Source organism: Chaetodon trifascialis, chromosome 11 (assembly GCF_039877785.1).
Source record: "Chaetodon trifascialis isolate fChaTrf1 chromosome 11, fChaTrf1.hap1, whole genome shotgun sequence".
In the NCBI taxonomy this organism is placed as follows: domain Eukaryota; kingdom Metazoa; phylum Chordata; class Actinopteri; order Chaetodontiformes; family Chaetodontidae; genus Chaetodon; species Chaetodon trifascialis.
Genome location: NC_092066.1, coordinates 1,687,331 through 1,713,673, shown reverse-complemented (window position 1 = coordinate 1,713,673; position 26,343 = coordinate 1,687,331). Strand labels below are relative to the sequence as shown.

At 49.1% G+C, this 26,343-nt stretch overlaps 1 protein-coding gene across 2 annotated transcripts in view; it reads right to left on the bottom strand.

Moving 5' to 3' along the window:
* Positions 1 to 18,403, bottom strand: part of kcnq3 (potassium voltage-gated channel, KQT-like subfamily, member 3) — a 71,240-nt gene extending 52,837 nt beyond the window's left edge. Inside the window, exons 1-2 of one of the 2 annotated variants that reach the window (XM_070974542.1) lie at positions 18,160 to 18,403; positions 17,143 to 17,587 (exon numbers count right to left, since the gene is read on the bottom strand). In XM_070974542.1, coding sequence (XP_070830643.1) covers positions 17,143 to 17,456 — 314 coding nt within the window. In that variant the 5' untranslated portion in view covers positions 17,457 to 17,587; positions 18,160 to 18,403. Of the gene's footprint in view, positions 1 to 17,142; positions 17,588 to 18,159 lie in introns of those variants that run through there. The other variant, XM_070974541.1, reaches the window with a different exon arrangement.
* Positions 18,404 to 26,343: the final 7,940 nt, after the last annotated feature.

Genomic DNA, 26,343 nt, shown 5'->3' with positions numbered 1-26,343 from the left:
GACACACTTTTTACATAAAAATGTCTTAATGCGGCATTAAAACGAAAAATGAAGCCTCCAATCAGCCTCATCGACCACAACAGGAGGGAGAGAGGAGGGAATTCTTCGCCTGGAGGTCTGAGGAGGCTTTTACAGCCAGTCTGGGAGCCACAGCCTGGTTAAACACCGTCTGCTTCAGACCGCAGGCTGTCACTTTCCAAAATGGCTCCCAGAGAGGAGGAGCCGCGTGAACACACACACACACACACACACACACACACACACACACACACACACACACACACACACACACACACACACACACACACACCGACGAAGAAGAAGAAACAGGAAGAACAGGCTGGAAGGAACTCTGTGTGTGTGTGTGTGTGTGTGTGTGTGTGTGTGTGTGTGTGTGTGTGCGTGCGTGCGTGCGTGCATGCGTGCGTGCGTGTGTGTGTGTGTGTGGACGTGTATTATTCATGTTGTGGGGACATAAATGTGTTTCCGTGGTTACTGTCCGCCTTCTTTGGAAAAACACAAACCTCAAAAACATAAATCATTACATTTTACAGGGAAGACTTTGGTTAGAGTTACATGTCAGCAGCTGCTTCTCAGTGAAAACAAAAACGATTGTGTGTTTTATTGTGAAACAGGAAGTGCTGAGCCACTGCCACTTTGGTGACCTTTATTAAAATGTAGAAGTTAGAGTTCATTTGTAAGCTTTTGTCCGATGATCAGGTCTCTAAAATGACGGCGTGTGTTGGAGCTGAGATGAAACTCAGCTTCCACATGCAGCACCATCCACTGCAAACACTGCAAGCTCACACACACGCACGCACGCACGCACGCACGCACGCACGCACGCACACACACGCTCTCCCTCGCCCAAGAAATTAGATCTGTAATGTGCATGAACACACACAAATTGCATTGCAAGAAAAAAACAGCTGCACCGGCTAATTAACTGCAAATTCATTGCTAACACAAACTGTGTCAAACCTTCCTCCAGAGCGCACGCACACACACACACACACACACACACACACACACACACACACACACACACACACTGAGCTTCCACGTGGCTGCAGTCTCTTTTTCCTCGGCTGGTTGGTCAGGCAGGAAGATGCTAACACGGTTAGCATGGAGTAGCTCCGGCGAATCGGCAGCTCACTAATGTCTCTAAATAGCCCCGACCTCCCTCTAATTGCTACAAGCTCTCTGATTGGAGCAGCCCGTCGTACATCATCAGCTAATGAAGAGGAAGCTCTCGAGTGAACCTGCAGAGTAATGACAGCGAGCCAGACGTGAACCAGTCCTGATTCACAGACACAAATATCCAGCAGCACACGAACCGCCGATGATCTGACCCAGAGCTGCAGCACGGCCGGTTTGATGAGGTACATCTTCACGGCCGTGCAGCACAAAATGACCTTCATACACGAAGATATTCTTCAGATTTTCCAGCTCTGTGAAAACCTCACACTGACTCCTTCAACATGCAACCAAGACAACTTTCCCGACAGCCAGAATTGTGCTTAGTGGCTCCTGCGAAGAGTAAGACGACAGGATCAACGGCGCGCTCACGTCTGTTCTTCGCTAATGAAGCTACGCGGTGCTAGCTTAGCTCGGCATAAAGCCTGAAAACAGGAGAAGCAGCTCGCAGCCTGCCAGCACCTCTGACGCTCACTAATTAACACTCTTCTTGTTTACGTCTTATGAACGAGGTGTGCGCACACTGAACCGTCTGTATGCTAAGCTAAGCTAACCGTCTCCCAGCTGGAGCTTCATATTGACCGCGCAGATGTGAGAGTGTCGCATTCATCCATCCTGAAATGTCACCATGAAGACACCCGCTCAGTTCGTCAATGCGAACGTTTCCACCGCACAGGAAAACATGTTGAACAGCTCAGCACACGAACACAGAGCGAATCAGAGGCGTTCCTTCGTTCCATCAGCAGCCGCTAAACACGCTGCCGTTGACCTTCCCGCTCTTCCTCTTTTCATACAGCACAAACATCATTTCTGATTAAACCCACACAGCGGGGAGGCGACTCTGAGCCTTCCAGCGTTTGCATCATGCATCCTGAGGCCGGCGGCACCCCGAGGCCGTCCTGACCCACTTTCTCCAAAAACACACCATCAGAGCGGCAGCAGGTCTGCAGCAGCGCCTCCATCTTCCTCCGCTCGTACACTCATCTATTAAATATAGCCCCACATACTTATTTATTTATCTATCTCAATGCTTATTTACTCAGGAAATCCTGTTGAGACTCAAAGGGTCAGGTTTTCGACGCTTGTGTGAGGCATTCGCGGTGTGAACACACTCATTATGTTTCAGACGTTCAGTTTAGAGTCTGAAAGCCGGATTAAACCACAGACTTTGAGTGTTTTGATGCTTAGTGTTTTGGTTTTTGATGCATCCTCTGCAGATGATTCATGGGCCTTATTTTGAGATGGAGATGTCATTTGTCCCTGCAGAGCTTCCTCACAGAGACAAACGCAGAGGACTCCATTCAAAACGCCATCATGTGTTAAAAGGATCTTCCTCAGTTTGACTTTTTTCGTGGGAAATTCTGCCAAAACTTTATTTGCTCTGATTTGTTTCCATAAGAGACAAGACGAGTTTTAGTGGGAGACACAGAAATAAACAATAACTCTCAGTCTGACGAGGACGGCGCTCCTCGGCGCCCCCTGGCTGCTCTGTGCCGTAAAGCGATCCGGCGCCTTGACGGCGAGCTGGTGGATCATATCAGAGTGAAGCACTGCAGGGCTCTTCTCAGCGGTGCTTCCTTTTGTTTGCTGTATCAACATTTCTGAGCTAACGTGACGACGTGTTGCTCACAGCTCACATGACTCCGCTCTGCGGGCTAAATCTGTCCACCAACCACACACCGAGCCGCAGATCTGCCGCTCTCCATGACTCGCTGGTTCAAGTCCACAGAGGCTCTGACTCATCCCTCAGTATTACGGGGAGCGGGGGGGCGGAGGACAGGATCTGTGATTGTCTCCAGCTTGTCCAGTTTAACTTTATTTGCATTGCAGCAGGCGGCACTTTGCCAAATTTACTGGCACCCATTGAAAACGAGCAACAGGAAGTGATTTACTGTCGCTGTTTATCTGCAGCAGGACCACAGGACGACGTCCGCTTCCTTTATATCACAATGAAAATATCTTTTATGGAAACAGCAGTGTCCATTTCACGTGAAATAATTAAGCAATAAAAGTGTCCTCTGTAAGACACTGCAGTCCATTATGGGACATGTTTATTAATGCTACTGTTTGGTTTCATGGACAAGATGGACTAAATGCAAATAATGTGGACGTCCCTGCAGGACGCTTTAACTACAGGCAGCCATGGGCTTCAGTTTCCTCCTGAAGCTGGTGGAGACGCTAAACCATCGCAGAAGAAGAGACGCATTCACCGGCTGTCCGCGTGTTATTTTAACCGTCACGTTACAGGAAGTGGAGGAGGCCGCGGACTTAAAATCACTGACACGGCAGATTCAGACGGGACTGAAATTACAGACGGTAATGATCCCACAGCCCGACTCCCCCCTCAGCGCCGATCCCCCTGCGGGGCGTTAACTCCCCGCCTCACCCCCGAAGCCTCCTCGCTGACACGCTGAGAGCGCGTCAAACACACACACACCGGTTCAGCACCCGCAGCGGAGAAAGGGATTGTGGGATTGGAGAGGGGGTTTCCCTTTACAAAGGCCGGATCTCCTTTCTCCTCCCAGTAAGATCATCCCCCTCAGGGTCCGACTGCTCCACCTGCACCATCGATCCCAGTCTGTGAGCACCAGTGTCAGATGGACCAGTCAGTGATGGCGGTGATCAGAGACGTTACTGGGAGTGTGTGTGTGTGTGTGTGTGTGTGTGTGTGTGTGTGTGTGTGTGTTAGATCTCACATTAACCAGCAGCTACTGACTCTAAAACTGCTTCTACTTTGAATCCTGTTTCACACACTGATAAGTACCTTTTTCTCTATATTCATACTTTTATATACAAATGAAGGCTTGTTCACTGATGTACAACGACGGTCTGACACACGCAGAGACATTAAAGGGACAGGTAAGACAGCCTGAAGTTTGGAGAAACCTCTGACAGCTGATTGGCTCTCATCATCCCACCTGACCCTTCGCGTTGATGCTGACACGTCTTTGAATTCAGCTGCATCTCAACGTGAATCAGTGCTGATAAAAACAACCGAGGCCGTTGATTTGTTGAGATCAGGGTCTCTGAGCTTCAAGCTGCAAGTAAATGAAGTGGAACGAGCAGTTTCCTGGCAGGAAGGAAATCGATGTAAAACCTGCAGCGTGATTGTTTCCGAAGGTTCTCAAATGCATAACGCCCAGAGAGGGAATGTTTTTTACCTCATCTTATCTTTATCTTATCTCATCTCTGAACTCATTGAGCTCACCTGCTCGCCATGTGTACGGTTCAGACTGCGACTGGACCGCACATCAGCTGACGGCGCGACGCTGAGGCCGCGTTCACGGACGCTTCAGCAGGACGCTGATGGGCCTCGTGCCAAATGTTAATGCTCGATAAATACTCAGCATATTTCAGCCTCCTTCACTCATAACGTTCGCTGATGACATTAGAGAGATCTGTCGGGCTGTTTGCGCTGGACTCAGGCCAGCAGCGAGGGCCAGAGCCCACATCGAACATCATCCATTACCAAACGCCTTAAAACTCTGAGCAGAGACAAACCCAGCGAGGATCGTAACAATAAAGCTATGAGTAATGTTTCGTCGTTGATGAGACTCTGTGAACTCACTTATTACTCTGTTTCCCAGCATCGATCGTTGAGCCGTAAACCTCACTGGACTCTGAGATGAAGGAGAAATCATCGTTAGCCACCTGCTAAAAAGCAGCTGTGCTCCTCCACCGAATCACTGCAGCAGCTCATAAAGCTGAAATACGTCTGCTCATCTGCTCAGTGCTGGGATCAACTGAGGCCTTAAAACAAACTTGTCCCCCTTCCTGGCAGTAATTACTGCCACTGCTCCCTCGAACAGGAGACTCCGGTCATTCTGACCCCCCCCAGAGGGAAACCAATGATTAAAAACACCGACAGCGTTATTCTGCGTCGGTGAGGATCACAGCTGCTCAGGCCTGGTCTCAGCAGCAGGAACAGCAGCAGTCTGATCCGTCACACGGCGTCTGTCTTCGTGGACGCTGACGGGAAAACTTCGTCCTGACTTTTAAGGGAAAGAAGAGCCGGAGAGTCCAGAACTGAGGACGCTATCAGGTCCAACATTATTGTACAGCACATCGGTGCTGTTTGCAGCGTTAAGGTGCTGCACGAGACGACCAGCAGCTGCATATTTACGACGAGGAAGAGGATGAAGCTCTTCCTCCCGGCTCACTGACTCATACCTGAAGATTACGCCACTCTGCTGCAGGTTAACCTGACGTAAACCAAACCCGACGGCTTCATCCGGAAGCAGGCTGAGACGAGAGGCGAGCGGCCTCGGGGGACGCTGGCGGTTGGAGCCTCTGGGCGCCGTGAACATTACGGCCGTCTGGGTGTGGAGGAGGAGGAGGAGGAGGAGGAGGAGGAGGAGAGGATGGACAGAGCAGAGGAGGAAATGCACAAACACTGATAACGGCAGCACAATTGAATTTGTTCTGGTGTTTGGGGCAATCGTGCTGAACAGAGCGCATCCCCACGGCACTTTCACGGGAACGCCGGATCATCTGGACTAATGTGGATCAGGAAGGCTCGAGTGTGACGCAAACATGAAACAGAAGACGAGGAGCGACACGACGGCTTCAAACAAACGTTGTCAGGCTGGAATCTGATCCGTCCTCTGGTCTGAGGGACATCCAGGCGAAGGTGTGTCCGACGTTCCCTCAGATGCTTCATCACAGTAACACACTCGTCATCAGCAGCTGCTTCCTGGCATATCAGAGTCCTCTGATCCCGCCGCCCGCTCCTCCTTTATGTTATCATTTACACGAGACTGTAACAGCAACTTCAGTTCATTATGAGGCTGCAACACGTCCTTCACCCCAAACCGTCCAGTTACAAACATGGAAGCAAAGAAGCGTCGTTCATTCTTTGTATGCATGTGCAAAACTTTGTCCATCCAGATGCTCCCACATCCGAAACTCATTGAACTTGGTCATTTTTGTTACATATTTGCAATAATCAGCTTGTTTGGAGTAGATTTAGTCCACCTCTAATTAAAAACTCACCACCTGTAGAAGCTCTTCCTGCTGCCTGGACGGCCTGCAGGATGAGCTGAAACCAGCTTCATTATGTCACCTGTGAAGCGTCATCCACCGTCATGGAAGCCATTTGTCTGCAGAGATAAGTGCTTTTTGTAATATCCTGTCCACTCATCAGGACAGGACGAGTCCCAGCAGAGCGGAGGAACCTTTAGGCTAAACACATAAAAACCTGGCTAATCGCCTTCATCGATTCAGCATTTAATCACACTCGATTTCTTATCAAACACACCAACAGCAGTTTGTGTAGGCAGCAGGACACGTGAACAGGAAGCAGAGAGTGAAACTGAGAGACGTCCCCTCTGTTTCTCTAAACCAGGCGTCTGAAGTTCGGTGTTTTCAGTCACATCCAGGATCTGGCAGCAGACAGTGACTTCCTCGCGGCGGCGGCGGTGGCGGCGCCTCGGCTCAGCGCCAGCTCAGTGGGAGCGACTCCTAAATGAACATGTAGCTTCAGAGACTGTCCAAGCAACTGCGTGCTCACTGTGCAGCAGACAAACTGTTCCTGGAGCGGCGCAAACACGTTTCCAGACGAGCTGAAGGATGTCGTCCACCCACCCGTACAGCCAATCAGTGAAGGAGACGGACAGCAGTCGAGCTCATTGATCACAAGTTGATCCGACGCTGAGGCTGATTCTGTTTGGTGAAGAGGCGTCATGTGACCGACCAGCCCTCCATCCCGTCGGTTTGACGTTAACAGCTGACTGAGAGTGGATCTTATCTGTCCATCAGTTGCTGAATCTCCCACTGATGCAACATTTGTACCAGAAACGTGTCATTACACTCACTGACCACAACCACAGAGTCCATTAGGAACCGTGAAGTGAATCCACGACGCGTTAACACAAACAGAGTGAGGCTGCAGCGCGTGTGTTAACGGACGCTTTGTTTGGATCTGTGTGAAACAGGAAACACCAGTTCACCTGAAGCTAAGATCCAGCCAGTCCTTTCTACTTTCTGCTGTGGTTCCTGTAAAAATTCTGAACATTTTAACCAAAACAAATGTCTGCTCGGCCTAAAGACTCCGTTTGACCCGAATGTCCCACCTCGATCAGCTCCGTCCAGCTTTTGTCCTCAGCATCAACGTCTTTGCTCTCTTGAAAAGCTTTTCCATCCGCTGTTAAATGGAAACGCTCCTAAACATCAGCTGACTGCCGCTTCCTGCCACGCAGGAAGTGATGCGTCACACACGAGAAGCTGAACAGGCACATAAAGCGAGAGAAAGCAAAGGTTAAGCTTCTTAATTAGCAAGTTTTGCATCATTACTTCAGTACGTTAGTTAAAATAAGTCAGCGCTGACTTCCAGACTTCCTGCTGAGACGCTCACACATGGAGTTGCGTGGTGTGTCCTGCTGGTGGTGAGGCATCGAGCCCCGCTGCTTTATTCAGGAAGCATCTGCACGAGGCTGCTTGAAGCCAAAAGACTCACAGAAACTGTGCACATCTTCAGGGAAGGAAGCCATCGACCGTCTGAGCGCAAGAGCTCCAGCAGAAAGTCATCAGGTTTGCATGAGAGTCAGTCAAATACATCATTTACAGTGAAGAAGTCGAGGCTGCCTGAGCTTAAACGCACCACATTTAATTAAAACCAGCGGTGCTGAGGTCTGGACAGACGGGAGGAGGAGGAGGAGGAGGAGGAGGAGGAGGAGGAGGAGGAGGAGGGCGCCGCTCCTCAAAACTCCCAAACAGTCTGCGAGAGAAAGTGGTGAGTCTACAAAAATGTGTTTCAGGGAGGACAAAAGAACTTCCGCAGCCTTTCTGCAGTTTCTGGGATCAAACCGTCAGCTTCTGAACAGCGAGCCGAGACGTGAGGCCGGCGCAGACGAAGATTCGCTCGCATCACGTCTGACCTTTCAGCGCACAGATTAAAGATGATCACCAAAACTGCAGTCAGGGCAGAGAAGTGAGCTTTAAGACTCATCTACACGTAAGCTCAGTTTACCCCTCGCACTCAGCTGTTTCCCCGCCGCTGTGCGCCGCGACCACGTGACCGAGGCCCCGCGAAATCTGCTGCAGCGTCGCTAACTGCTAATGAGCGCTTACAGCCCCTAACGAGCCGCACGCTTCGCCTCCTCTCTCTAACGCACCTTGTCGGTTTCACCCTGCTTCTGTTTGATCCGCTCAGTCTGACCAACGAGCCATTAAAGCGCACCTTCACCTGTCACACACGCCAGATTAAACCTGACCTTTACTGGTCCCACTGGATCCAGACTCTTTCCATCAGAGCAGAACCAGTTGTCAAACAATGGACGTCAAGAAGGCCACGACAGAGCTATGAGACCACCCTGAGCATGGTCGTCCAAGGCTGAGGATGACTGAGGATATCGCTGGTGACTGATATTTGCTTAAAGTTACATTTGATCATTGAGATTTGTCATGAAATCAAAGCCCATTTTGCGCTTGACGTGAGTTCGTTTGGCTGCGCTGTAAACACACAAGTTACTGCTGGTCCGAGCGTCCACGCCTGAATCAAAGCCAAAAATCACGTTTGGAGGAAGGTCTCATTCGCCGTGGACCAACCAGGTGAGCAGACGTCAGACGCTTCCACAGGTATTCCGCATTTAAGCGACCAAAGCGTCCCGCTGAAGACTAGCAGCTCTCCCTGCTGGACATTTTCAGCTGGGAAAGACGCTTTGGTGGACAGATCCCTTAAAACACCGACAGACAGACAACAGGAGCTTTCATGAAAGGTTTGTTCAGTGTCGGTTGTCCACACGTCCGAGGTCGTTACTGATCGCACATTTCTTCAAGCTACAAGGACGTCTCAGGCTTGTTTGTGGATTTATTAAGTCCACTTTCACCCAATTTCCTCGTGTAGTGACAAAACTGTTGAAAGCAAGGACAGAACAAGGACTCATCAGCAGGGGAAACATGTCTTAGCCTCCGGAGCCGACATGGTCGTTTTCACTGATAGGAAGGTAACAACGCGTCCGCCGGCCGAGGATGTCTGCTGAATGCATGATGTGTTGTTCTGAGGAAGAAAGGGAGACAGCGGGCGCGTCTGGAGAGACAGATGTGACATTAAAGTGTGACATTAATCTCACTCAGCCTCCATTCAGATGGTAATTTGCTGAGGTTTGAGGTAATTATGTGCACGCTGTGTCCTACAAGGCGAAAACAGCTTTTTGTCGTCTCAGCAAAACTCGTCAGCTGTCTTTTGTTTCATTCTGACATCAATCAGAAGGATTTTTCATTTGGTTCTGCTGAGGAAGAGGAGAAGAGACCAGAGCTGAGCGAATCGTAATGTTCAGCAGGTGGAGGAAGTGAACGCTTCTGAATGAAGTCTGGGGGTCTGCTCGGCCTCGGTGCCGTGGTCTCTGTCCGTGGTGCGGAGTCTCTGCACGGTCCAGTCAAACAGCTCCGCCTGTGGCGTCGTACTCAAACGACACGTAAGGCTGCAGCGTCGCATCAGACGGAAACGTCAGACCTGAATTCTACTTTTTGAAGAATGTACGATGTACACTACACGCTACGTTTGTCACCTTCAAGTACACTGAAGTGTACTCAAGTAATCCTTGAGTACCACTTGTCTAATACTTGAGTGTACTTGAAGTGTAAATAGTACATTTAGTACATTTTAATGAAGTGTGCTGATATGTACTATTCTTCTAATCAAGTGAACTACTTTTTGTGGCATGTTTAAAAACTGGGATTTAAACTGCGATTCAGTCAATAAGTGAAGTGAAAATACTCCTTGTGGCTCAGACTCAGCGTCCTCTGTATGAACATCAGATACTTCATGCACTTGGATCTGTCCTGGTTTCCGTTAAACAGCAGAAGTGGAGTCAGGGCCTTCCTCACCTCTTAAACGTCCATTCAAACACATGCAGAGCTCGTGTTCTTAAACTGGAGCGACAGCTGAGAAACTCTTTCTCACCGTGTGGACACGTTCAGAGCCCAGAAACCTGATGTTCATGACGCTGAATGTCTGAAGCTGTGATAAACTGGATATTAAACTGTGTGTCCAGCAGAAGCCCCCCCCCCCAACACAGAGCTTGAAGGACACATCAGTCAGCTAAAGACGAACTGACGGGAAAAAAGCCACAAAAAGAGAAACTGGACACAACTTCTGATCTCAGATCTGTGTCCCTGAACACCGTCCTGCTGTGAAACGTCTACCCCGTGTCGCTGTGCAGACGGGGGGGGGGGGAGTTTTAGCAAGATGTCAATGCATGTCTGACATAAATCCAGCGAGCCTGGGGGGGCCTGTGATCCTTCACAGTGACGTGAAACTCTGACAACAGCGAACCACAGCTGCTGTCTTCTGCTGAGAACAACATGAACATTCAGGAGCGAGCAAGCACCACATGACTGTCAGAGAGAGAGAGAGAGAGAGCTGGGAATCACACAGCCATGCATTGTGGGAAGGCGCCTCCTGTCAGGCCTGTCTGGACGCCAGCACGAGGCCAAGGTTCACCGCTGATCTGCCACCCAAACTGCTGACGCCGAACGTCTCGCGTTTCCCTCGCTCGCTCGCTCGCTCGCCCTCTCTCTCTCCCTGCTTTCACACATGCTCGCTCTACCTGACTCTCAGCCTCCACTGCAGATCTGATTTCACTCTCCACTGGGTTGTTATGGCAACCAAAATTTTGGTACAACAGTACTTGAGCCCTGTAACGGACGCTTGAATGTGATACCTCTGCAACCTGAAGATCCTGCACAGTGTCGCCTCCAGGGGGCGTACACGTGCACAGTGGGTCCAGTGGCAAGATGGTTACCGTGGGTTCAATGCTCGAATAAAGTCACGTCAGCCTGTGCAGCGTGGACAGAGACAGACCATGTCAGTCTGTGCAGCGTGGACAGAGACAGACCACGTCAGTCTGTGCAGCGTGGACAGAGACAGACCAGGTCAGCCTGTGCAGCGTGGACAGAGACAGACCAGGTCAGTCTGTGCAGCGTGGACAGAGACAGACCAGGTTCTGTCCCAGATGCAGCTCAAAAACAGCGCGACTTTGTCAAAACAAGAAAACTTTATTTAAAATCACATCTCAGCCTTTAAAGCTGCAGGAGGTGAGATGGAGAAGCTCCGCCTCCCTGCGGCATCTGCGCGGCTGCCGTGACAACCAGTAATGTTAGCCTTAGCATCGGAAACAAGCTAACTCTGCCCAGACACTCCCTCAGACGCTCCTCTGGCTCTGATTGGCTGTTCTGTGTCGGGCACGGTGGATTCTTGCAAATGGCGGTAGGAGCAGTAGGTGGGACCAATGGAGCCGTTTTTTTTTTCACAGATCACATGTTTCATGGACTGCTGTCTGGGCACAGGGACAGATTTTACAAATCTGACAGAAAATTACTTTTATACAAGTTACCTGCTGCAGCTTTAATGGACACCGTTTCCCATAAAGCCCGGTGGCGCTGCACTTCAAACTGGACAGAACGGTTTGTCGGCAGCAGAGGTTGCAGCCTCAAAGCTGAGCGGAGGTCACGCATTAGGAAGAAACCTGAGCAGCGACGCAGGACTGACTTTACAAAGCCTCGTCTCAGAGCGCTGACGGCTTCGTACTCTGACATTAAAGTCACGCAGCGGCCATTCAGGAGCTTTCGCTGCTGGTGAACACAGCTCTGCACAGCTCTCTCTCAATCCTCTTTTCGCTTCATTGATATTAAACTCACTCTGCCGGGGACCCCCTCAAACCTCCTCCGGGGCCGCCGGTGTTTCCTGAACCCACGAGGGGATTAAAGTGATCCGGTGGTGCAGCTGATATCACAAACCCCGCGGGACAAGAAGGACCGCCGGCTGCGGTCCAGTCCTTTGGGTTTTCAGCCAAACAGCCATTGAAAAGACAGTCTGACCTGCAGAATCAGTTCCGCTCCAGAAAATGGAAAATTGATGAGCACCTGTGGAGGAGCCCTACATTTCTAACTTTAGCAGCTTGAGATGCGTCTTCACTTCTGTCCCTCTGATTTGTTAAGTCAAAAATGTCAAAAACGAGACCAAAGAGCCAAATTTTCACGTTAACTTTGGTTCAAATAAAGCACGCAGCTGTTGCTTTAACACATTGGATTTTACAGTTTTTCTGGTATTCTGACAATATGACATCTCTCTCCACCTCTTCACGGATCTGTTTTTCTTGTTCCTTTATCTCAGTCCACCCATCTGCTTCTGCTCTTTAATCCCGTCCCACTTGCCTCTCCTTCCTATACATGTGTCACGCTGAAGTGCTGCCTATGCATCACAATCTGTGGGTGAGGAGCGTGAGTAACTCTCCCCCTGCTGTCAACACAAGCCGCTGAAGTGCCCTTGAGCAAGACACTTCACACCCGAAGAGCTCCGGGAAAGCCGGGCGGCGTTTAATGCTGCAGCAGATCTGTGGCGTCGACGTCTGTCGCGGATTTAATTAAGAAATTGTTATTTAGATTCTGGATAAGAAAGCATAAATAATGTTAATGAGTGTGATTTTAAAGGCTCAGTACATTTCCATCCCCCTCCAGAGGGATCTCACAGCAGATCGTTGATCTTTGTTTCATGTAGCAGCAAACATATTAAAGATTTTCAGGCATTTCTGCTTTATTTTGATGGTAACAGCTGCAGACAGACAGGACACGCAGCACAGGGCCTGTAACTGAAGCCAGGCACCCCCATATTAACCCCCATATTCTGTTTTGTTTAAATGTTTAAATGTCTCCGGTCATAATGTCCCCTGAAATAACTCAGCTCATGTCAAAATGGGCCGTTTCTCTGATGTCCGCCATCTTTCTTGCTCCTCTGATTCGATGAATTAAGAGTTTAGTTCAACCAAACCAGAGGTGGTGATGATTGTTAGAGCAGAGAACGAAGAATTAAGAAGGTTTAGTTGAGCTTTATTTTGTGTCCGTCAGTTTGAACGAAGTGAGTTTTACGACGATAAAATCGCTGTTTTTGTGAATGGAGTCTGGAGACGGTGATCGAACAGGATCCGTCTCTGCGTGGATCCTCTGCACGATGCTGTCAGACACAATCTGAGCTGCCAGAGGCAAAAACAAACACTTCAGCGGACGAACACTGACGTCTGGAGGGATTACACTGAAGGCCGAATTTCCACGAATACGTTCCATAAACACAGATAATATTTCACTGCATTTGTCCGGGACGCTGAATTCTTCCAGGACAGACACCAACAGAAACTCTATTTGATTTGGTCCCTTTACTTGTACTCCCATACATCCCATAAGATAAACGTGGCTGAGGTCATTTGGACTTCTCGTTCTCGATAGTCTGAGCACTGCTTTCATTTGTTTATACGTGAAATATATGTGGAATAATCCATAAAAAACTTCACATTTAGGCTTCTTATTTTTATGTACACACACTGAACTTGGACAGAAAGGGAATTTATTGACTCTATTATTCTCCTCTAACTGCACCTCCTTATTTAAAGATGATGGAAGAGCGACAGAAAGAAAACCATCTACACGGCCGAGGAAAAGGTTTGTTTCGAGGTGAACTGACCCTTTCATTAAACCTTCAGTCATTTGGTAAATGCGTCATGCATTAACGTAACCTGATCAACACCCGGTGCAGGATCTCGGCTCCCTCGACCTCGTGTTACCCCGCTGCTGATGTCATCTCTTCCCTCGATGACATCATACGTTAGACGGACACGCATGTTTTCATTCGTCACTTCCTGTGTGCCGAGAAGATTTCACACCAAACCCAGCAGCAGAAGTGATTTTTTCATGTGATTTCATGCTCAGCGCCGCTCTGACACCAGCAGCCCATATGGAGCGGCCATATTGGAAGTTGCATATGTTGTGCTGCAGAGAAACGAGGGCGCCGTCAGCCGACACGAGAGACACGAGACGCGCGATGAGTCAGTCTGATCAGAGAGCGTCTTCCTCTCTCGTCTCTGACTTAATGAGCCCAGAAGACGGAAAACAAACTGCTGTGTCGGTCAGCGGGCGATGAGAAGCGAACCTGGCGAACGTTTGTCCTGCGTTCGGGCTGCACCTCCTTCACACGAAGACAAAACCACCTGTCGGGCCAAAAATGACCAGGAAGACACAACAAAAACCAAGTCTGTCCAATGCAGAACAAAACGACACCAGAGCGTGAGACACTGAGGATTTAACGAGAGCAAAGCAAGTCCTTTAATTTCTCCTAAATTCAGTCTGAGGCAACCTTTGCTGCCGCCATGCTGTGCATGAACCAACAGGTTCACCTTAAATTAGTCAACAGTCAATAGGACAGCCAGTCAGTCAGCCAGCCAGCCAGTCGGCCAGCCAGTCAGTCAGTCAGCCAGCCAGCCAGTCAGCCAGCCAGCCAGCCAGTCAGCCAGCCAGTCAGTCAGTCAGTCAGTCAGTCAGTCAGTCAGTCAGTCAGTCAGCCAGCCAGCCAGTCAGTCAGTCAGTCAGTCAGTCAGTCAGTCAGTCAGTCAGTCAGTCAGTCAGCCAGTCAGTCAGATGTTTTCTATCGGTTACCGGTTAACGCTACTGGTTACTGGTCGAGGTAACGTCGACAAACGGGAGGATGCAGCTTAGCTAGCAAAGCGTCCGACTCCCTCTTCATCAGACAACTTCTCGTATTTCTGCTCGTGTTTGGTCGTTGTGGCGATTCAAAGTGTAATCCTTGAACGCAGCGACCTGTGGACCACAAACTGAGCTCACAGCTTCACCTTTGACTTCTGTACAGAAATATTTAGCCTCCACGTCTTGTCATTTAAAAAAAAAAAAATAGCACGCTTTTCAAAATAAAAGCACCACAGTTGTAATGTATGTACAGCATAAGTACTTTTTCATTTACGTTCTAATTTACGATTGACCTCACGGGCCGGACAGGGATGCTCTAAGGGCCGGATGTGGCTTAAAATGCCCAGCTCTGCCTGAGAGGGAAGCCCCGCCTGACAAGACAAGTTTTAGGAGGAAAAGCCCTTTTCACCACAGCTACAAGGAAGTTGACCTGTGCAGATACAGTCAGCATCCACACCCAGCTGTTAAAACACTGTCAGTGTGTGAAAATGTGGTGAGGACGTCCGTCCACACTGAAACACCCGAACAGCAGAAAAATGCTTCGTCTGCTCTCCGTCGTCCTCGTTTCAGTCTGCAAACAACAAAACTGCAGCAACAAACTCAAATCACACGTGTTCAGACTCACAAGGCTAAAACTTCTGCTGTGATTACAGCCGAAGTCGAGCGGCGGCTCATAAATACGGTCAGTTAACCAACGTCCTGCTGCCCTGATCTGATAATCCTACATAAATAAAGTCAATAACAAGAAGTCTGTTATGTGTTCGGCTATTTTCACTCAAAATGAGCGATCAGGAGGAAGTTGCAGGTGACAGAAGACTGTTTCAACAGCCAGTATTTTATGATTTAAGCCCACAGACTGCTGTGCTGTGGCAGAAACAGTGGCTTCATGAGGACAAAAATGATTCTGAGGTTGATCTTTTATGCAGAACAACTGGAGGATGGATCCATTCCTGAAGACGGAGGGACTGAAGGGTGACAGACGAGTTCATGTTGATGGTGTAAAATGCCAGAAAAGGTTTGAGACCCACCGCTGCAGATGAGTTTGCATCTCTGCCAGCTACAAAACCAGCGTTAGGAACAAGAGTGAATTGTGAGATGTCTGAGCTCAGGAAACAAACGAACAAACAAACAAACTATCGACTGTCGTTTTGGCAACAGACAGAGCAAACAGCAGAATCGCTGCAGCTGCCGAATGAAATGAAAGCCGTCAGTGCTGAAGGAGGAAAAGGTCAACGGTCATGAGCTACAGGCCGACAATATTCACCACAGAGACGCAGAGCGAGCGTCCAATCAGACCTCTGACGACACACGCTGACCAGTGCGGCCCAGTCTGACGCCAAAGCCCGTAACAGAGACGCCGATCCACCAGAGGGCAGCGTGTCAGGTCTGCCTCGCCTGGAGACCGCGAAAAGACCGCGTGCATGATGGCGATAATGATGGGAGCAAAGGGCAAACTTCATCTAAAGAGAAGGGAAGCACAAGATGTTCACACTGCGGCTCGACTCCAGCCTACATTTCCCATAATGCAACTGGTCATCAGAGCCTCCCTGCCTGGTAAACAGCCACATCTTTCAAACGCCATGACTCCAGAGCGGACGCAGACTTCCTGTGATAAATTTGTCATCTAATAGTCCAGACCAAGATAACCCTGATGACATCATCATGACGTCATCAGGGTTATTTTCTCTGACCTGACCTGTTTTCAGAGGCTGAGGAGGACCACTTCCTGTTCACCTAACAGGACGCTGAAGGTGATCAAACACAAGTGTGGGCTGACGACACGCTTCCACACCTGTCGGTGCCTTGTTTCATCAGACGTTTAACCAAAGCTTTTTTCTCTGATGTCAGTGAGCTGAATATCTTTGGTTTTTGAACTGTTGATCAGACAGGAAATGATTTTTGATGTGTTTCAGCTCTCTGACACTTCGACTTCCGCAATTGTTGAACTTGCGAATCATAAAATCAGCCAACACTAGCTGCACTTCAAACACCTGGATGTGAAACAGCAGCTGAGCTGAGTCTGCTGGTCCAGGGTTTGCTAACCTGCTTCCACGCTGACCGCAGCACGCTTCAGCCATCTGCTGCAGCTCTGCTTATGTAAGTTTGGTGAGATGAAGTGCTTTGACACTCTGGGAAGCAAAATCATCGACGTGACAACTTATCTGTCCTTAACGAGGAGAAACTCGACAGCTGGAACCTCAATTCAGACTAAAACAAGAAATGTGAAGGAAAGCAGGAGCCGCAGTGACAGTGGAGGAAAGTCTCATCTCTCTCTGTGATATTAGATTACAGCCGCACTGGATTCCACATCAGCGCAGCTCGAGCTTTCATTAATAGACTGAAAATTGCTGCAACAAAGTGAGTAACTCGTTCCAGACAGACTGTGCAACACTGAGCCTTTGCCTCAGCTGCTCATTTCATGTGAAAACACCTTCAGCAGCCTCAAGCTGCGGAAACGCGGTTTCATGTACTCACACGAACGCGTGGTACAGCAGCGCCCATCCTCTCGGCCTCTCCAGCGCGTCGTAGATCAGGTTCTGGATCCTCCTCTTGCGGATGTTATTCCTCTTGGCCGGCCGGGTGTAGTTCAGGGGGGTCTTGGCCAGCAGCCCGATGCCGATGCCCTGAGAGCCCCGCTTGAAGTCTTCCCGGCCCGCACCCACCAGCAGCAGGGCGCCATCCTTGTCCGCTCCCCCGCTGCCTTGGTCCAGTAAGTCCCCGGGAGGAGCGCCGGAGGTCTTCTTATGCTCCTCCGAGCCGCTAGCGACGGTCCTGGACCGGAGCCCCATGGTCAGTGCTGGATGCCCGGTGTGGGCAGCATGCCATGATCCGGGCGCTGGATCCGGAGACACCCCCTCCTCAGCCGCGGGTCATTTAAGGATGTGGTCTCCGGCGCGAAGGGAGGTGCTCAGCAATCTGTCTGAAAACAGAGAAAAGGAGGAGGGATGGAGGAGTGATGGAGGGCGGAGGAGCGGAGCAGAGAGAAAGAAGAGAGCGATACATCCTTTATTTGGGGAAACCATCGGAATCTGGTGGAGCTCAGTCTGGAGCACAGGAAAACCCCACGCCCTCCGAAAACCCACCGGAGGAGTGTTCCTGCGCCCCACGCGAGGGCTGAGACCAGCACAAAGTCGGATAAAGTCACTGTCGCGCGCCGCAGACGCGTTTTCAGTCTGACAGAGATTTTACGCGACAGGAGGCGATAAACACCTGATCAATCAATCAATCAATCAATCAATCAATTTAAAATCCAAACGGACATCAAGCAACAACTGCCCACTTGGCAAACACCCCTCTCCTCCCCAGAACACTCTCTCTCTCTCTCTCTCACACACACACACACACACACACACACACACACACACACACACACACACACACACACACACACACACACACACACACACACTGGAGAGACAAAGACCTGGCATCAAGCTGCATCCCCTCACACACAAACACACCACACAGGAGAAAAACGGCACCGAGACCCACCGGCAGCGGCTCCCGTGCATGGCTCGTGTCTCCGGGGCTCCCAGCCTCCATCCACCTGCAGAGGAAGCGGCGCTGAGGCGGCGGCGGCGGCGGAGGAGGAGGAGGAGGAGGAGGAGGAGGAGGGTGGAGACGGAGGATGGAGAGCAGAGATGCAGCACGAAGGAGGTCGATACTAAAACTGAGACGGAGGAGAAACGGGAGAGGGAGAGGAGCAGGCTTTCATCAGCAGCAACGCAGGCGCGACGTGCGCGCACACTCACACACACGAGAGAGTGCACGCGCAGAAAGACACCGTGCACCTTGATGGAAATTATGCATGTAAACACAAACAGATGTGGGCGGACGCGCGCACGAGAACTTCATATGCACAGTCATGCACACGTGTACGCGCCTGTTGGTATTTGCATAAAGACGCACGCGCACACACGAACAGTGACAACAGGAAAATCACCTGTTCTGCAGACAGACTGAGTCACTCTCACTCAGGCAGCAACATGGAGGCAGCTGATGAAGAGGAGGCTCGTTTTCAGCTCGTCAGACATTTAAGAACAGCTGTCAGATGATCGGGAGGCTGCGAAACACACAGTACTCACAGGAAAGTACCTCAGAACTGTACTGAGGTCCTGTACACGAATACATGTACTCTCACACTCACACCTCAGTGTTTTCTTCACCCTGAAACACTGAAGCACTCCCCAGCTTCCGTGAATGAGATGTGTGTGTGTCAGAGGAGGAAGCAGCTCTGTGAGATCACTGCAAACTTTAACAAATCACGATTAAAGATTCTAATCAAAACAACGACACTTAGCGGCCTCTGGAGGCTGAAGAGGTCACTGCAGCCACAGTGTGACAGGCTGAATGAAAGAAAGATGAAAACATGAACGATGATGGAGTGATTGAAATGCTCGGGTTTGATCCTCTGAGGAGCAGGAAGGTGATGCACCAGCGCTCACATCCTCACTCCATCCTCACTTCATCATCATTTCATCCTCAATTCATCCTCAATTCATCATCATTTCATCCTCATTTCATCCTCACTTCATCCTCACTTCATCATCACTTCATCATCACTTCATCCTCACTTCATCATCACTTCATCATCACTCCATCCTCACTTCATCATCATTTCATCCTCAATTCATCCTCATTTCATCATCATTTCATCCTCAATTCATCCTCACTTCCACCTCAATTCATCCTCATTTCATCCTCACTTCATCCTCACTTCATCCTCACTTCATCATCACTTCATCCTCATTTCATCATCACTCCATCCTCACTTCATCCTCACTTCATCCTCATTTCATCATCACTTCATCATCACTTCATCCTCACTTCATCCTCACTTCATCATCACTTCATCATCACTCCATCCTCACTTCATCATCACTTCATCCTCATTTCATCATCACTTCATCATCACTTCATCCTCACTTCATCATCACTCCATCCTCACTTCATCCTCACTTCATCATCACTTCATCATCACTCCATCCTCACTTCATCCTCACTTCATCCTCACTTCATCATCACTTCATCCTCACTTCATCATCACTTCATCCTCACTTCATCCTCACTTCATCATCACTTCATCCTCACTTCATCCTCATTTCATCCTCACTTCAGCTGCACAGTGACGAGCAAACACGCTTCCAGCAGACGAAGGCAGTGATGAATGTAACCGAGTACATTCAAGTACTGTACTTAAGTACACATTTAAGGTACTTCCATTTACGCTGCTCTATACTTCTCTGTGCTTCTCTGCTCGTATCTCCAGACGTGTTGAATGTTTGTGCTGAACTGAAGGATGAAGATTTCCTTCAATAAACTCTTTAAAAAGCCTCTTGGATCAGCTGAAAACAGCCTGTTTTTCTGAGCTCGTCACGCTTTTTGGAGATACGTGGTTCTCACAGGACGCAGTAAAGAGCAGTAATATTAATCCACAAACAGCAAATAAAAAACACTGACAGGGAACATTTTACTGCGACAGGAGTACTTTTACTCGTCATGCTTTGATACATTAATAATATATGGAATAATAATAATAATATGTACATGCTTGTACTTGAATAATGTTTTGAAATCAGGACTTTTATCCGTGGTGGAGTATTCACAGTGTGTATTAGTACTTTTACTGAAGTAAAGGACCTGAATACTTCTTCCATCACTGACCAAAACACAGAAACTGGATTCTTCTGTTCTTCTGCTGTCGGTTTAATTCACCTTCATCCTGCTTCATGTCAGCAGACACTTAAAGTCGCCATCTGAAGAAAAACACAGTAATTAAACGAGAAAACGTACACAAAGTTTAAAAGAGTGAAATGCATCATAATCAGTGTCGGACCGTTAGCATGGTTAGCTTGATTAATGCTAAACTGTTCACAAGAGAGGGAAGTTTAAAAATGGTGTCAGATTCAGATGAAAGGTGTTTGTGTCAGATCAACATGGCCGACACAAGTCAAACTGATGGGGAGCTGTTGCTATGGCAACACAACCTCAGAATATTCTGAAGTCTCTGCTGAAAACATCAGACATCGTGTCCTGATGAATGAAAGGTGTTTTCTGTGTTTGTTCATCTTTGGATCACATGACACACAAAACCACTTCAACACAGAAACTTTGGTTTTCCAAAGATCAACGAGGCCTCGCTGCAAACGGCACCGAGCTGCGTGTCCTTCATCACCCGAAGGGCCAAAAAACACGTCTGAGACAGAAAAATGTCTCCTGGAAAATGTCTTTTCTATCGTGAGGCTGAGCTTCAGTAACAAAACATCCTGCTTCCAAACGCAGCCACAGGCTTCTTCTCAACCGGGCGACCAACTGCTCCTAAGCTCCTGGTTCTGCTCCTGGTTCTGGTTCTGCTCCTGGTTCTGATGCTGGTCCTGGTCCTGGTTCTGCTCCTGGTTCTGATGCTGGTCCTGGTCACACCACACGGTCCAGGTGGACCTACGTCACCTGTGGAAGGTATAAAAGTATGATGAAGAACTCCACATTAACAAAAGAGTCCAATCAGTGTCTCCAAACTGTGCAAAGTACAATTACTCAAGTACTGTACTAGGATGCAATTTAGAGGTACTTTATACTTCTCCTCATACATTCCACTTGTACTTGTACTCGGACAGCTACAGTCACTTCAGACGCTCCACCTCCACAAACGTCACGTGAAGTTCAGCTCGAGTTTTCACATCGAAAAGGTCAAAAGAAAACAGCGGCTGGTTAAATCTGTGCAGCATCTCTGAGGCCGGCGTCGACAGTGAACATCGATGAAACCCCCCGGTGGCCCACTGCGCTCGCCTCACGTGAACCCAGAGAGTCCAGAGAGACAGAACGTTTAGAGGACATCGCGTGGACGTTTGGTCTGAGATGAAGGAAAAGAGCAGAAAATGACAGAAGAAACAGAAACGTACAGATTTTCTGAACAAACTTGATCTTTTGCTTTAACTCAGATGAATCCAGAAGGTGTTAGAATTTACTCAAAGCTGAAATAAATACTGGATGAAAGACTTCAATGAGGCACTGGGAGCATTTCTTCATGGCGGCAGATTTCCATCAGCATCAGCGTGTTCGCCGCCACGAACCAGCGTGAACCAGATGTGTCCGAAGAGCTCGTTCACACCCAACATCACCTCATTCACACGGCTCAGCAACAGCCCTGTGCTGCAGGAGGGAGGTTCAGAGAACAGCTTACACACATGCACGCACGCATGCACGCACGCACACGGGACATGACATAGACTTACACTCACTTCCTCTCAATCACACCCACAAATAAATATGGCACAATAAACAGGACGCACGATTAATAATTAAAATACAACAAACAGACTCAGTCTTCAATTTGACCACAGCATGCGCACACACACACACACACACACACACACACACACACACACACACACACACACACACACACACACACACACACACACACACACACACACACACACACACACACACACACACACACACACAGCCTAACAGGATTGGAGGAACAGGACAGAGCCATCTTAAAATAGATTGATTGCGCGCCTCGGTGGCCTTTAGTATTTCTACTTAATCGTTGGCGGTCGGAGGATTTAACTAATTAGTGGATGTAAGGCGGCAGAAGGAGTCTGTAATTGAAAAGGCAATAATTTGACTGCAGCCGTCTGCGGCTCTGCAGCTTCACGGCGGCTCAGAGTCCGTTCACACGGGCGAGCGGGACTGAGCCGCTCATTAAGATCGGCCGATAAAATCTGTAGCTTCCAACTGCATCGCAGCGTCTCATGAATGGGCTTGAAACAGGCTGACAAACAGGCAACATTCAAGACCATGAGCTCCTCCTCTGGTTTCTCTATTTTTTAAACAGCTTCCTTCACTCCTCTTTCGTCCATCTGTCCTCTCTGTCCGTGTCTGTCTCTGTTCTGTACGTTGTTGTCCTCCAATGAGAGCGCCTCGTCTTTCAGGTGCAGGTGAGCTGCTGGGCTGACCTGAGGAGTCGGCCCTCACTGCATGATGCCAGTCCAGGGTTTCAAACCTGCAACCTTCTGAGTCGCAGTCCTGCCTCTGAGACTCACGGCACTCAGACAGTGTGAGACATTTAAGCAGGAGCAGATTGATAGAGCTCGGCAGAAGGCGTAAAGCGTCCTGCGTGTCGATATGTGGGTGTAAAGTGACTGGTGATGGACGAGGCTGCGATCAATACTCGTGTCCATGAATGGAACCAAATTCATCATCCGTGTAATTTGACTGGTTGGGAGGGCCGTGCCCCAGCAGCATCTGTCCTGCAGGCAGCTGACGGGACACATGCGGGGCTGTAACACACGGTCACAGGTTCAACTCCCACAGCGGGAACGTCCTGCTGAGGAGTCCTGAGGCAAAGCATCAGACCTCCACCTGCTCACAAGACGACGGGCCAATGCACCAACGGCCAAAACGTTCGGTCGAACGGATGTGAAGTCATGAGCAGGTTCACGCTGGAATTCAACATGAACTTTGACAGGTCAGAAACCATCGTCATGGTAACGACTGTGACATGAACACAGCACACCTGCAAACACCTGGAGTCCAGCTGCAGCCGTGGAGAGAGAACTACCACGACCGACCAGAACCCTGAATCCTGCAGGTCCACTCGCTCCAACTCGACCTCCAACCTGAACCACCGAACAGGTCGATGTCCAGAGAGCGACGGGCGTGCCGCACCTTCATCGTCACATGGTTAACGTCGTGAAATGTGGGAGTTCGCTTTGGTTTGGACAACAAAACGACGGATAGGTTTAGGAAAACATCTCGGTCTGGGTTAAAGTCAGTAGTCATGTCCTTTATGTAACTTTAGTTCGTTATGTTTAAATAAGTTGACTTTTGGGGATGAACAGCAGCCTCCAGGTGAAGGTCCAGTGTTCGTTCGAACCATCCATCAGCTCCACCTTCCTCCATCTGTGGACTCTCTTGTTCTTTATACTACGTCATCTGACTTCTCGCTTTGCTCCCGTCAGAAGTCCGACGACCACTAGAGGTCACCGCCTAAAAATAAACGTAAATGTTTGGTATGCAGCAACCAGCACGCTCAGGCAGACTAAAGGGGGGGGTTCTGTTTTCTGGTGACGACGGGCCGTTCGTGCTGCTCACGCTGACGTTTGACGTTCAGCAGCATCACGTTTCGTCATTTCTGATGGAGGAAATAAATGAAGCTCTGCTCTCAGGAGCCGATCTGAGACTTCCAATCGTTGCTTTTGGGGTGATTTACAGCAGCAGCCTTCCACACAGACTGTAAATCATGTCTGACGTCAGGCCGGCTTCCTGCAGAGCTGCTCATCACACAGGAACGCTGCATCACTCTGAAGGAAGACGGCGTGTTTGCATCACACTTCACTTTCACAGTGGCTCCTTTCATTTCTGCCAGGAATTAGCCAGATCCCAGTTTAAGAGCTCGAGGTTAAAGTATCAGAATGTATGTATGTTTGTTTGCTTTTAAAAGTGCTGCATAAATAAGTTTATTTGTATTTATATTATTATTTCTACATTTATGTTATTATTACACAGTTTTGAGGCCGTCGCTGGAAGATGCAAATGTTTCAATTTGAGCAAAAAAATAGTCAAAGTACATAGAGGAGAAGAAAAAGGAGAGAAAATCCAGAAACTTTTGAATAAACTGTCGCATATTTAAAAAACAAACAAAAAAACAGCTGGATTTGAAAGGAAACAGTTCATTATGTCGTTTTCAAGACTTGTGACGACCTCTGAGGTCTGAAAGAGTGTTTCCTTATTCTGACAGACAGACGGACGGACGGACAGACAGACAGACAGACAGAGAGAGAGACGGACAGACAGACAGACAGACAGACAGACAGACAGACAGACAGACAGGCAGACGGACAGACAGACAGACAGACAGACAGACAGACAGACAGAGAGAGAGACGGACAGACAGACAGACGGACGGACGGACGGACGGACGGACGGACGGACGGACGGACGGACGGACGGACGGACGGACGGACGGACGGACAGACAGACAGACAGACAGACAGACAGACAGACAGACAGACAGACAGACAGACAGTTTCCTGTGGAGTAGAAGTGTCCTGGTCATTGCAGGTGTTCCAGCTGTTCTCTCTCCACGATGTGGCCGACTCTTCAGGTGCTCAGCACACGTTTAATTCATCACAAGACAACGTCCAAAGACACAGAGATGCAGACGGAAGTGAAGACAATGAAAGAACAAGAATCGTCATTTCATTTGTCCAGGAGGTGCTGCTGAGCACAGCTGGGAGCTTCCCAGTTCAACCAGCCGCCTGACGCTGAGCGGAGGGTTTGTGACTGGCTGGGCTGTAGGTACGTTTTAGGTACCTACAGCTCTCTCACACTTTGAGGAAAAGAGATTCAGTTTCAACAAGACGAGCAGAAAAGAATCCCTGACGTCAGCGCTTCGTCCCAGCGAGAGCGTCTTCAGACTGTGGTTCATGTTACACGACGGCTCCTCGGCCTCCAGAGCTCAGCACTTTGCCCGAGACGAACGCTAACACGCGTGATACTGAGCACGAGATCAGCTGATCGCTCCTTCCTGTCGAAAACGTCATCAAATTTTAGCTCCTCCTTTTGGTTTTGTGGCACTTTTTCTTCTGACTGAAGGACTGAGGGGAGATGAAGCGTTCAGGTGATGCCTTCCTGCAGGAAACATCAGTTTCCACCTCTGAACACCTCCTGTGTGTCCACAGTCACCTGTTGGTGAAGGTGGAGGCGTTAATGTGCCGGCTAACCTTCAGGAACACGTGAGGCCGTTCTGTGACTCGGCCTCTGGAGACGCTCGCTGACTTAAAGCCGTCATGAATCAAGCTGCTCGTCTGCAGTCGCATGAAAAATGAGTCCAGCTGTCGGCTCCCGGAGGATCGAGCTGCTGCTGAACCGTTCAGAAGATACGACGACTCAGCATAAATGCTAAAATAAAGCATATCAATCTCACCACGTGACCGCGCCGAGTGGAGGCAGGTGGCCGGAGTGTTTCAACCACAGGGTCCTGAGGCCATCATTGCTATGATGAAACCAGGAAATATACAGCACCCACATGACAGTCCAGCAAATCAGACAGAAGCTGCAGATAAACACGTCTTCTTCATCGTGATGTTTTCATCCACATGCGGTGCAAACGCAGGCATTTCTGGAGCAGCTGATCAATTGATTATTGATTGTGTGAACAGCAGAGTTGTAATGGACTCAGAGACGAGGGGTCACATGAAAAGGTCGCTCAGCGAGCAGCCTTTCCCATCATTTATTTAAAAGTAAATGTACTTACAATTACTTCACTTTACTTAAACATTTCCACTTCCTGGTACTTCCTGGTACCTTTGTTCAGCTTCCTTAGGAGTATTTTTTACTCCACTGTGTAGATTCTAAAGCTGCGTGCAGGTGTCCTCACATTAAGAAAAGGACGTTGGACGGCTGGAGTAGTTTGGAGGCTGATCTGGCTGCTCACCAGCTCATAGAGGAGGTGGAGGAACTTTAGACTTCATCAAATCTGTCTTTAGATTCAGAGACTTATGTTATCTGAGGATATTTTCATCTTTGAGGTCCATCATGAATAAAGTCCATAAAAACACTGAGAAGTCATAGAAGAGACGTCGCTGCAGAACCTGCCTGAGAATCGTCACGTTTTTAAGTCAGTCAGTATCAAAGAGGTCCAGAGGCAGTAAACAAACTGCAAACAGG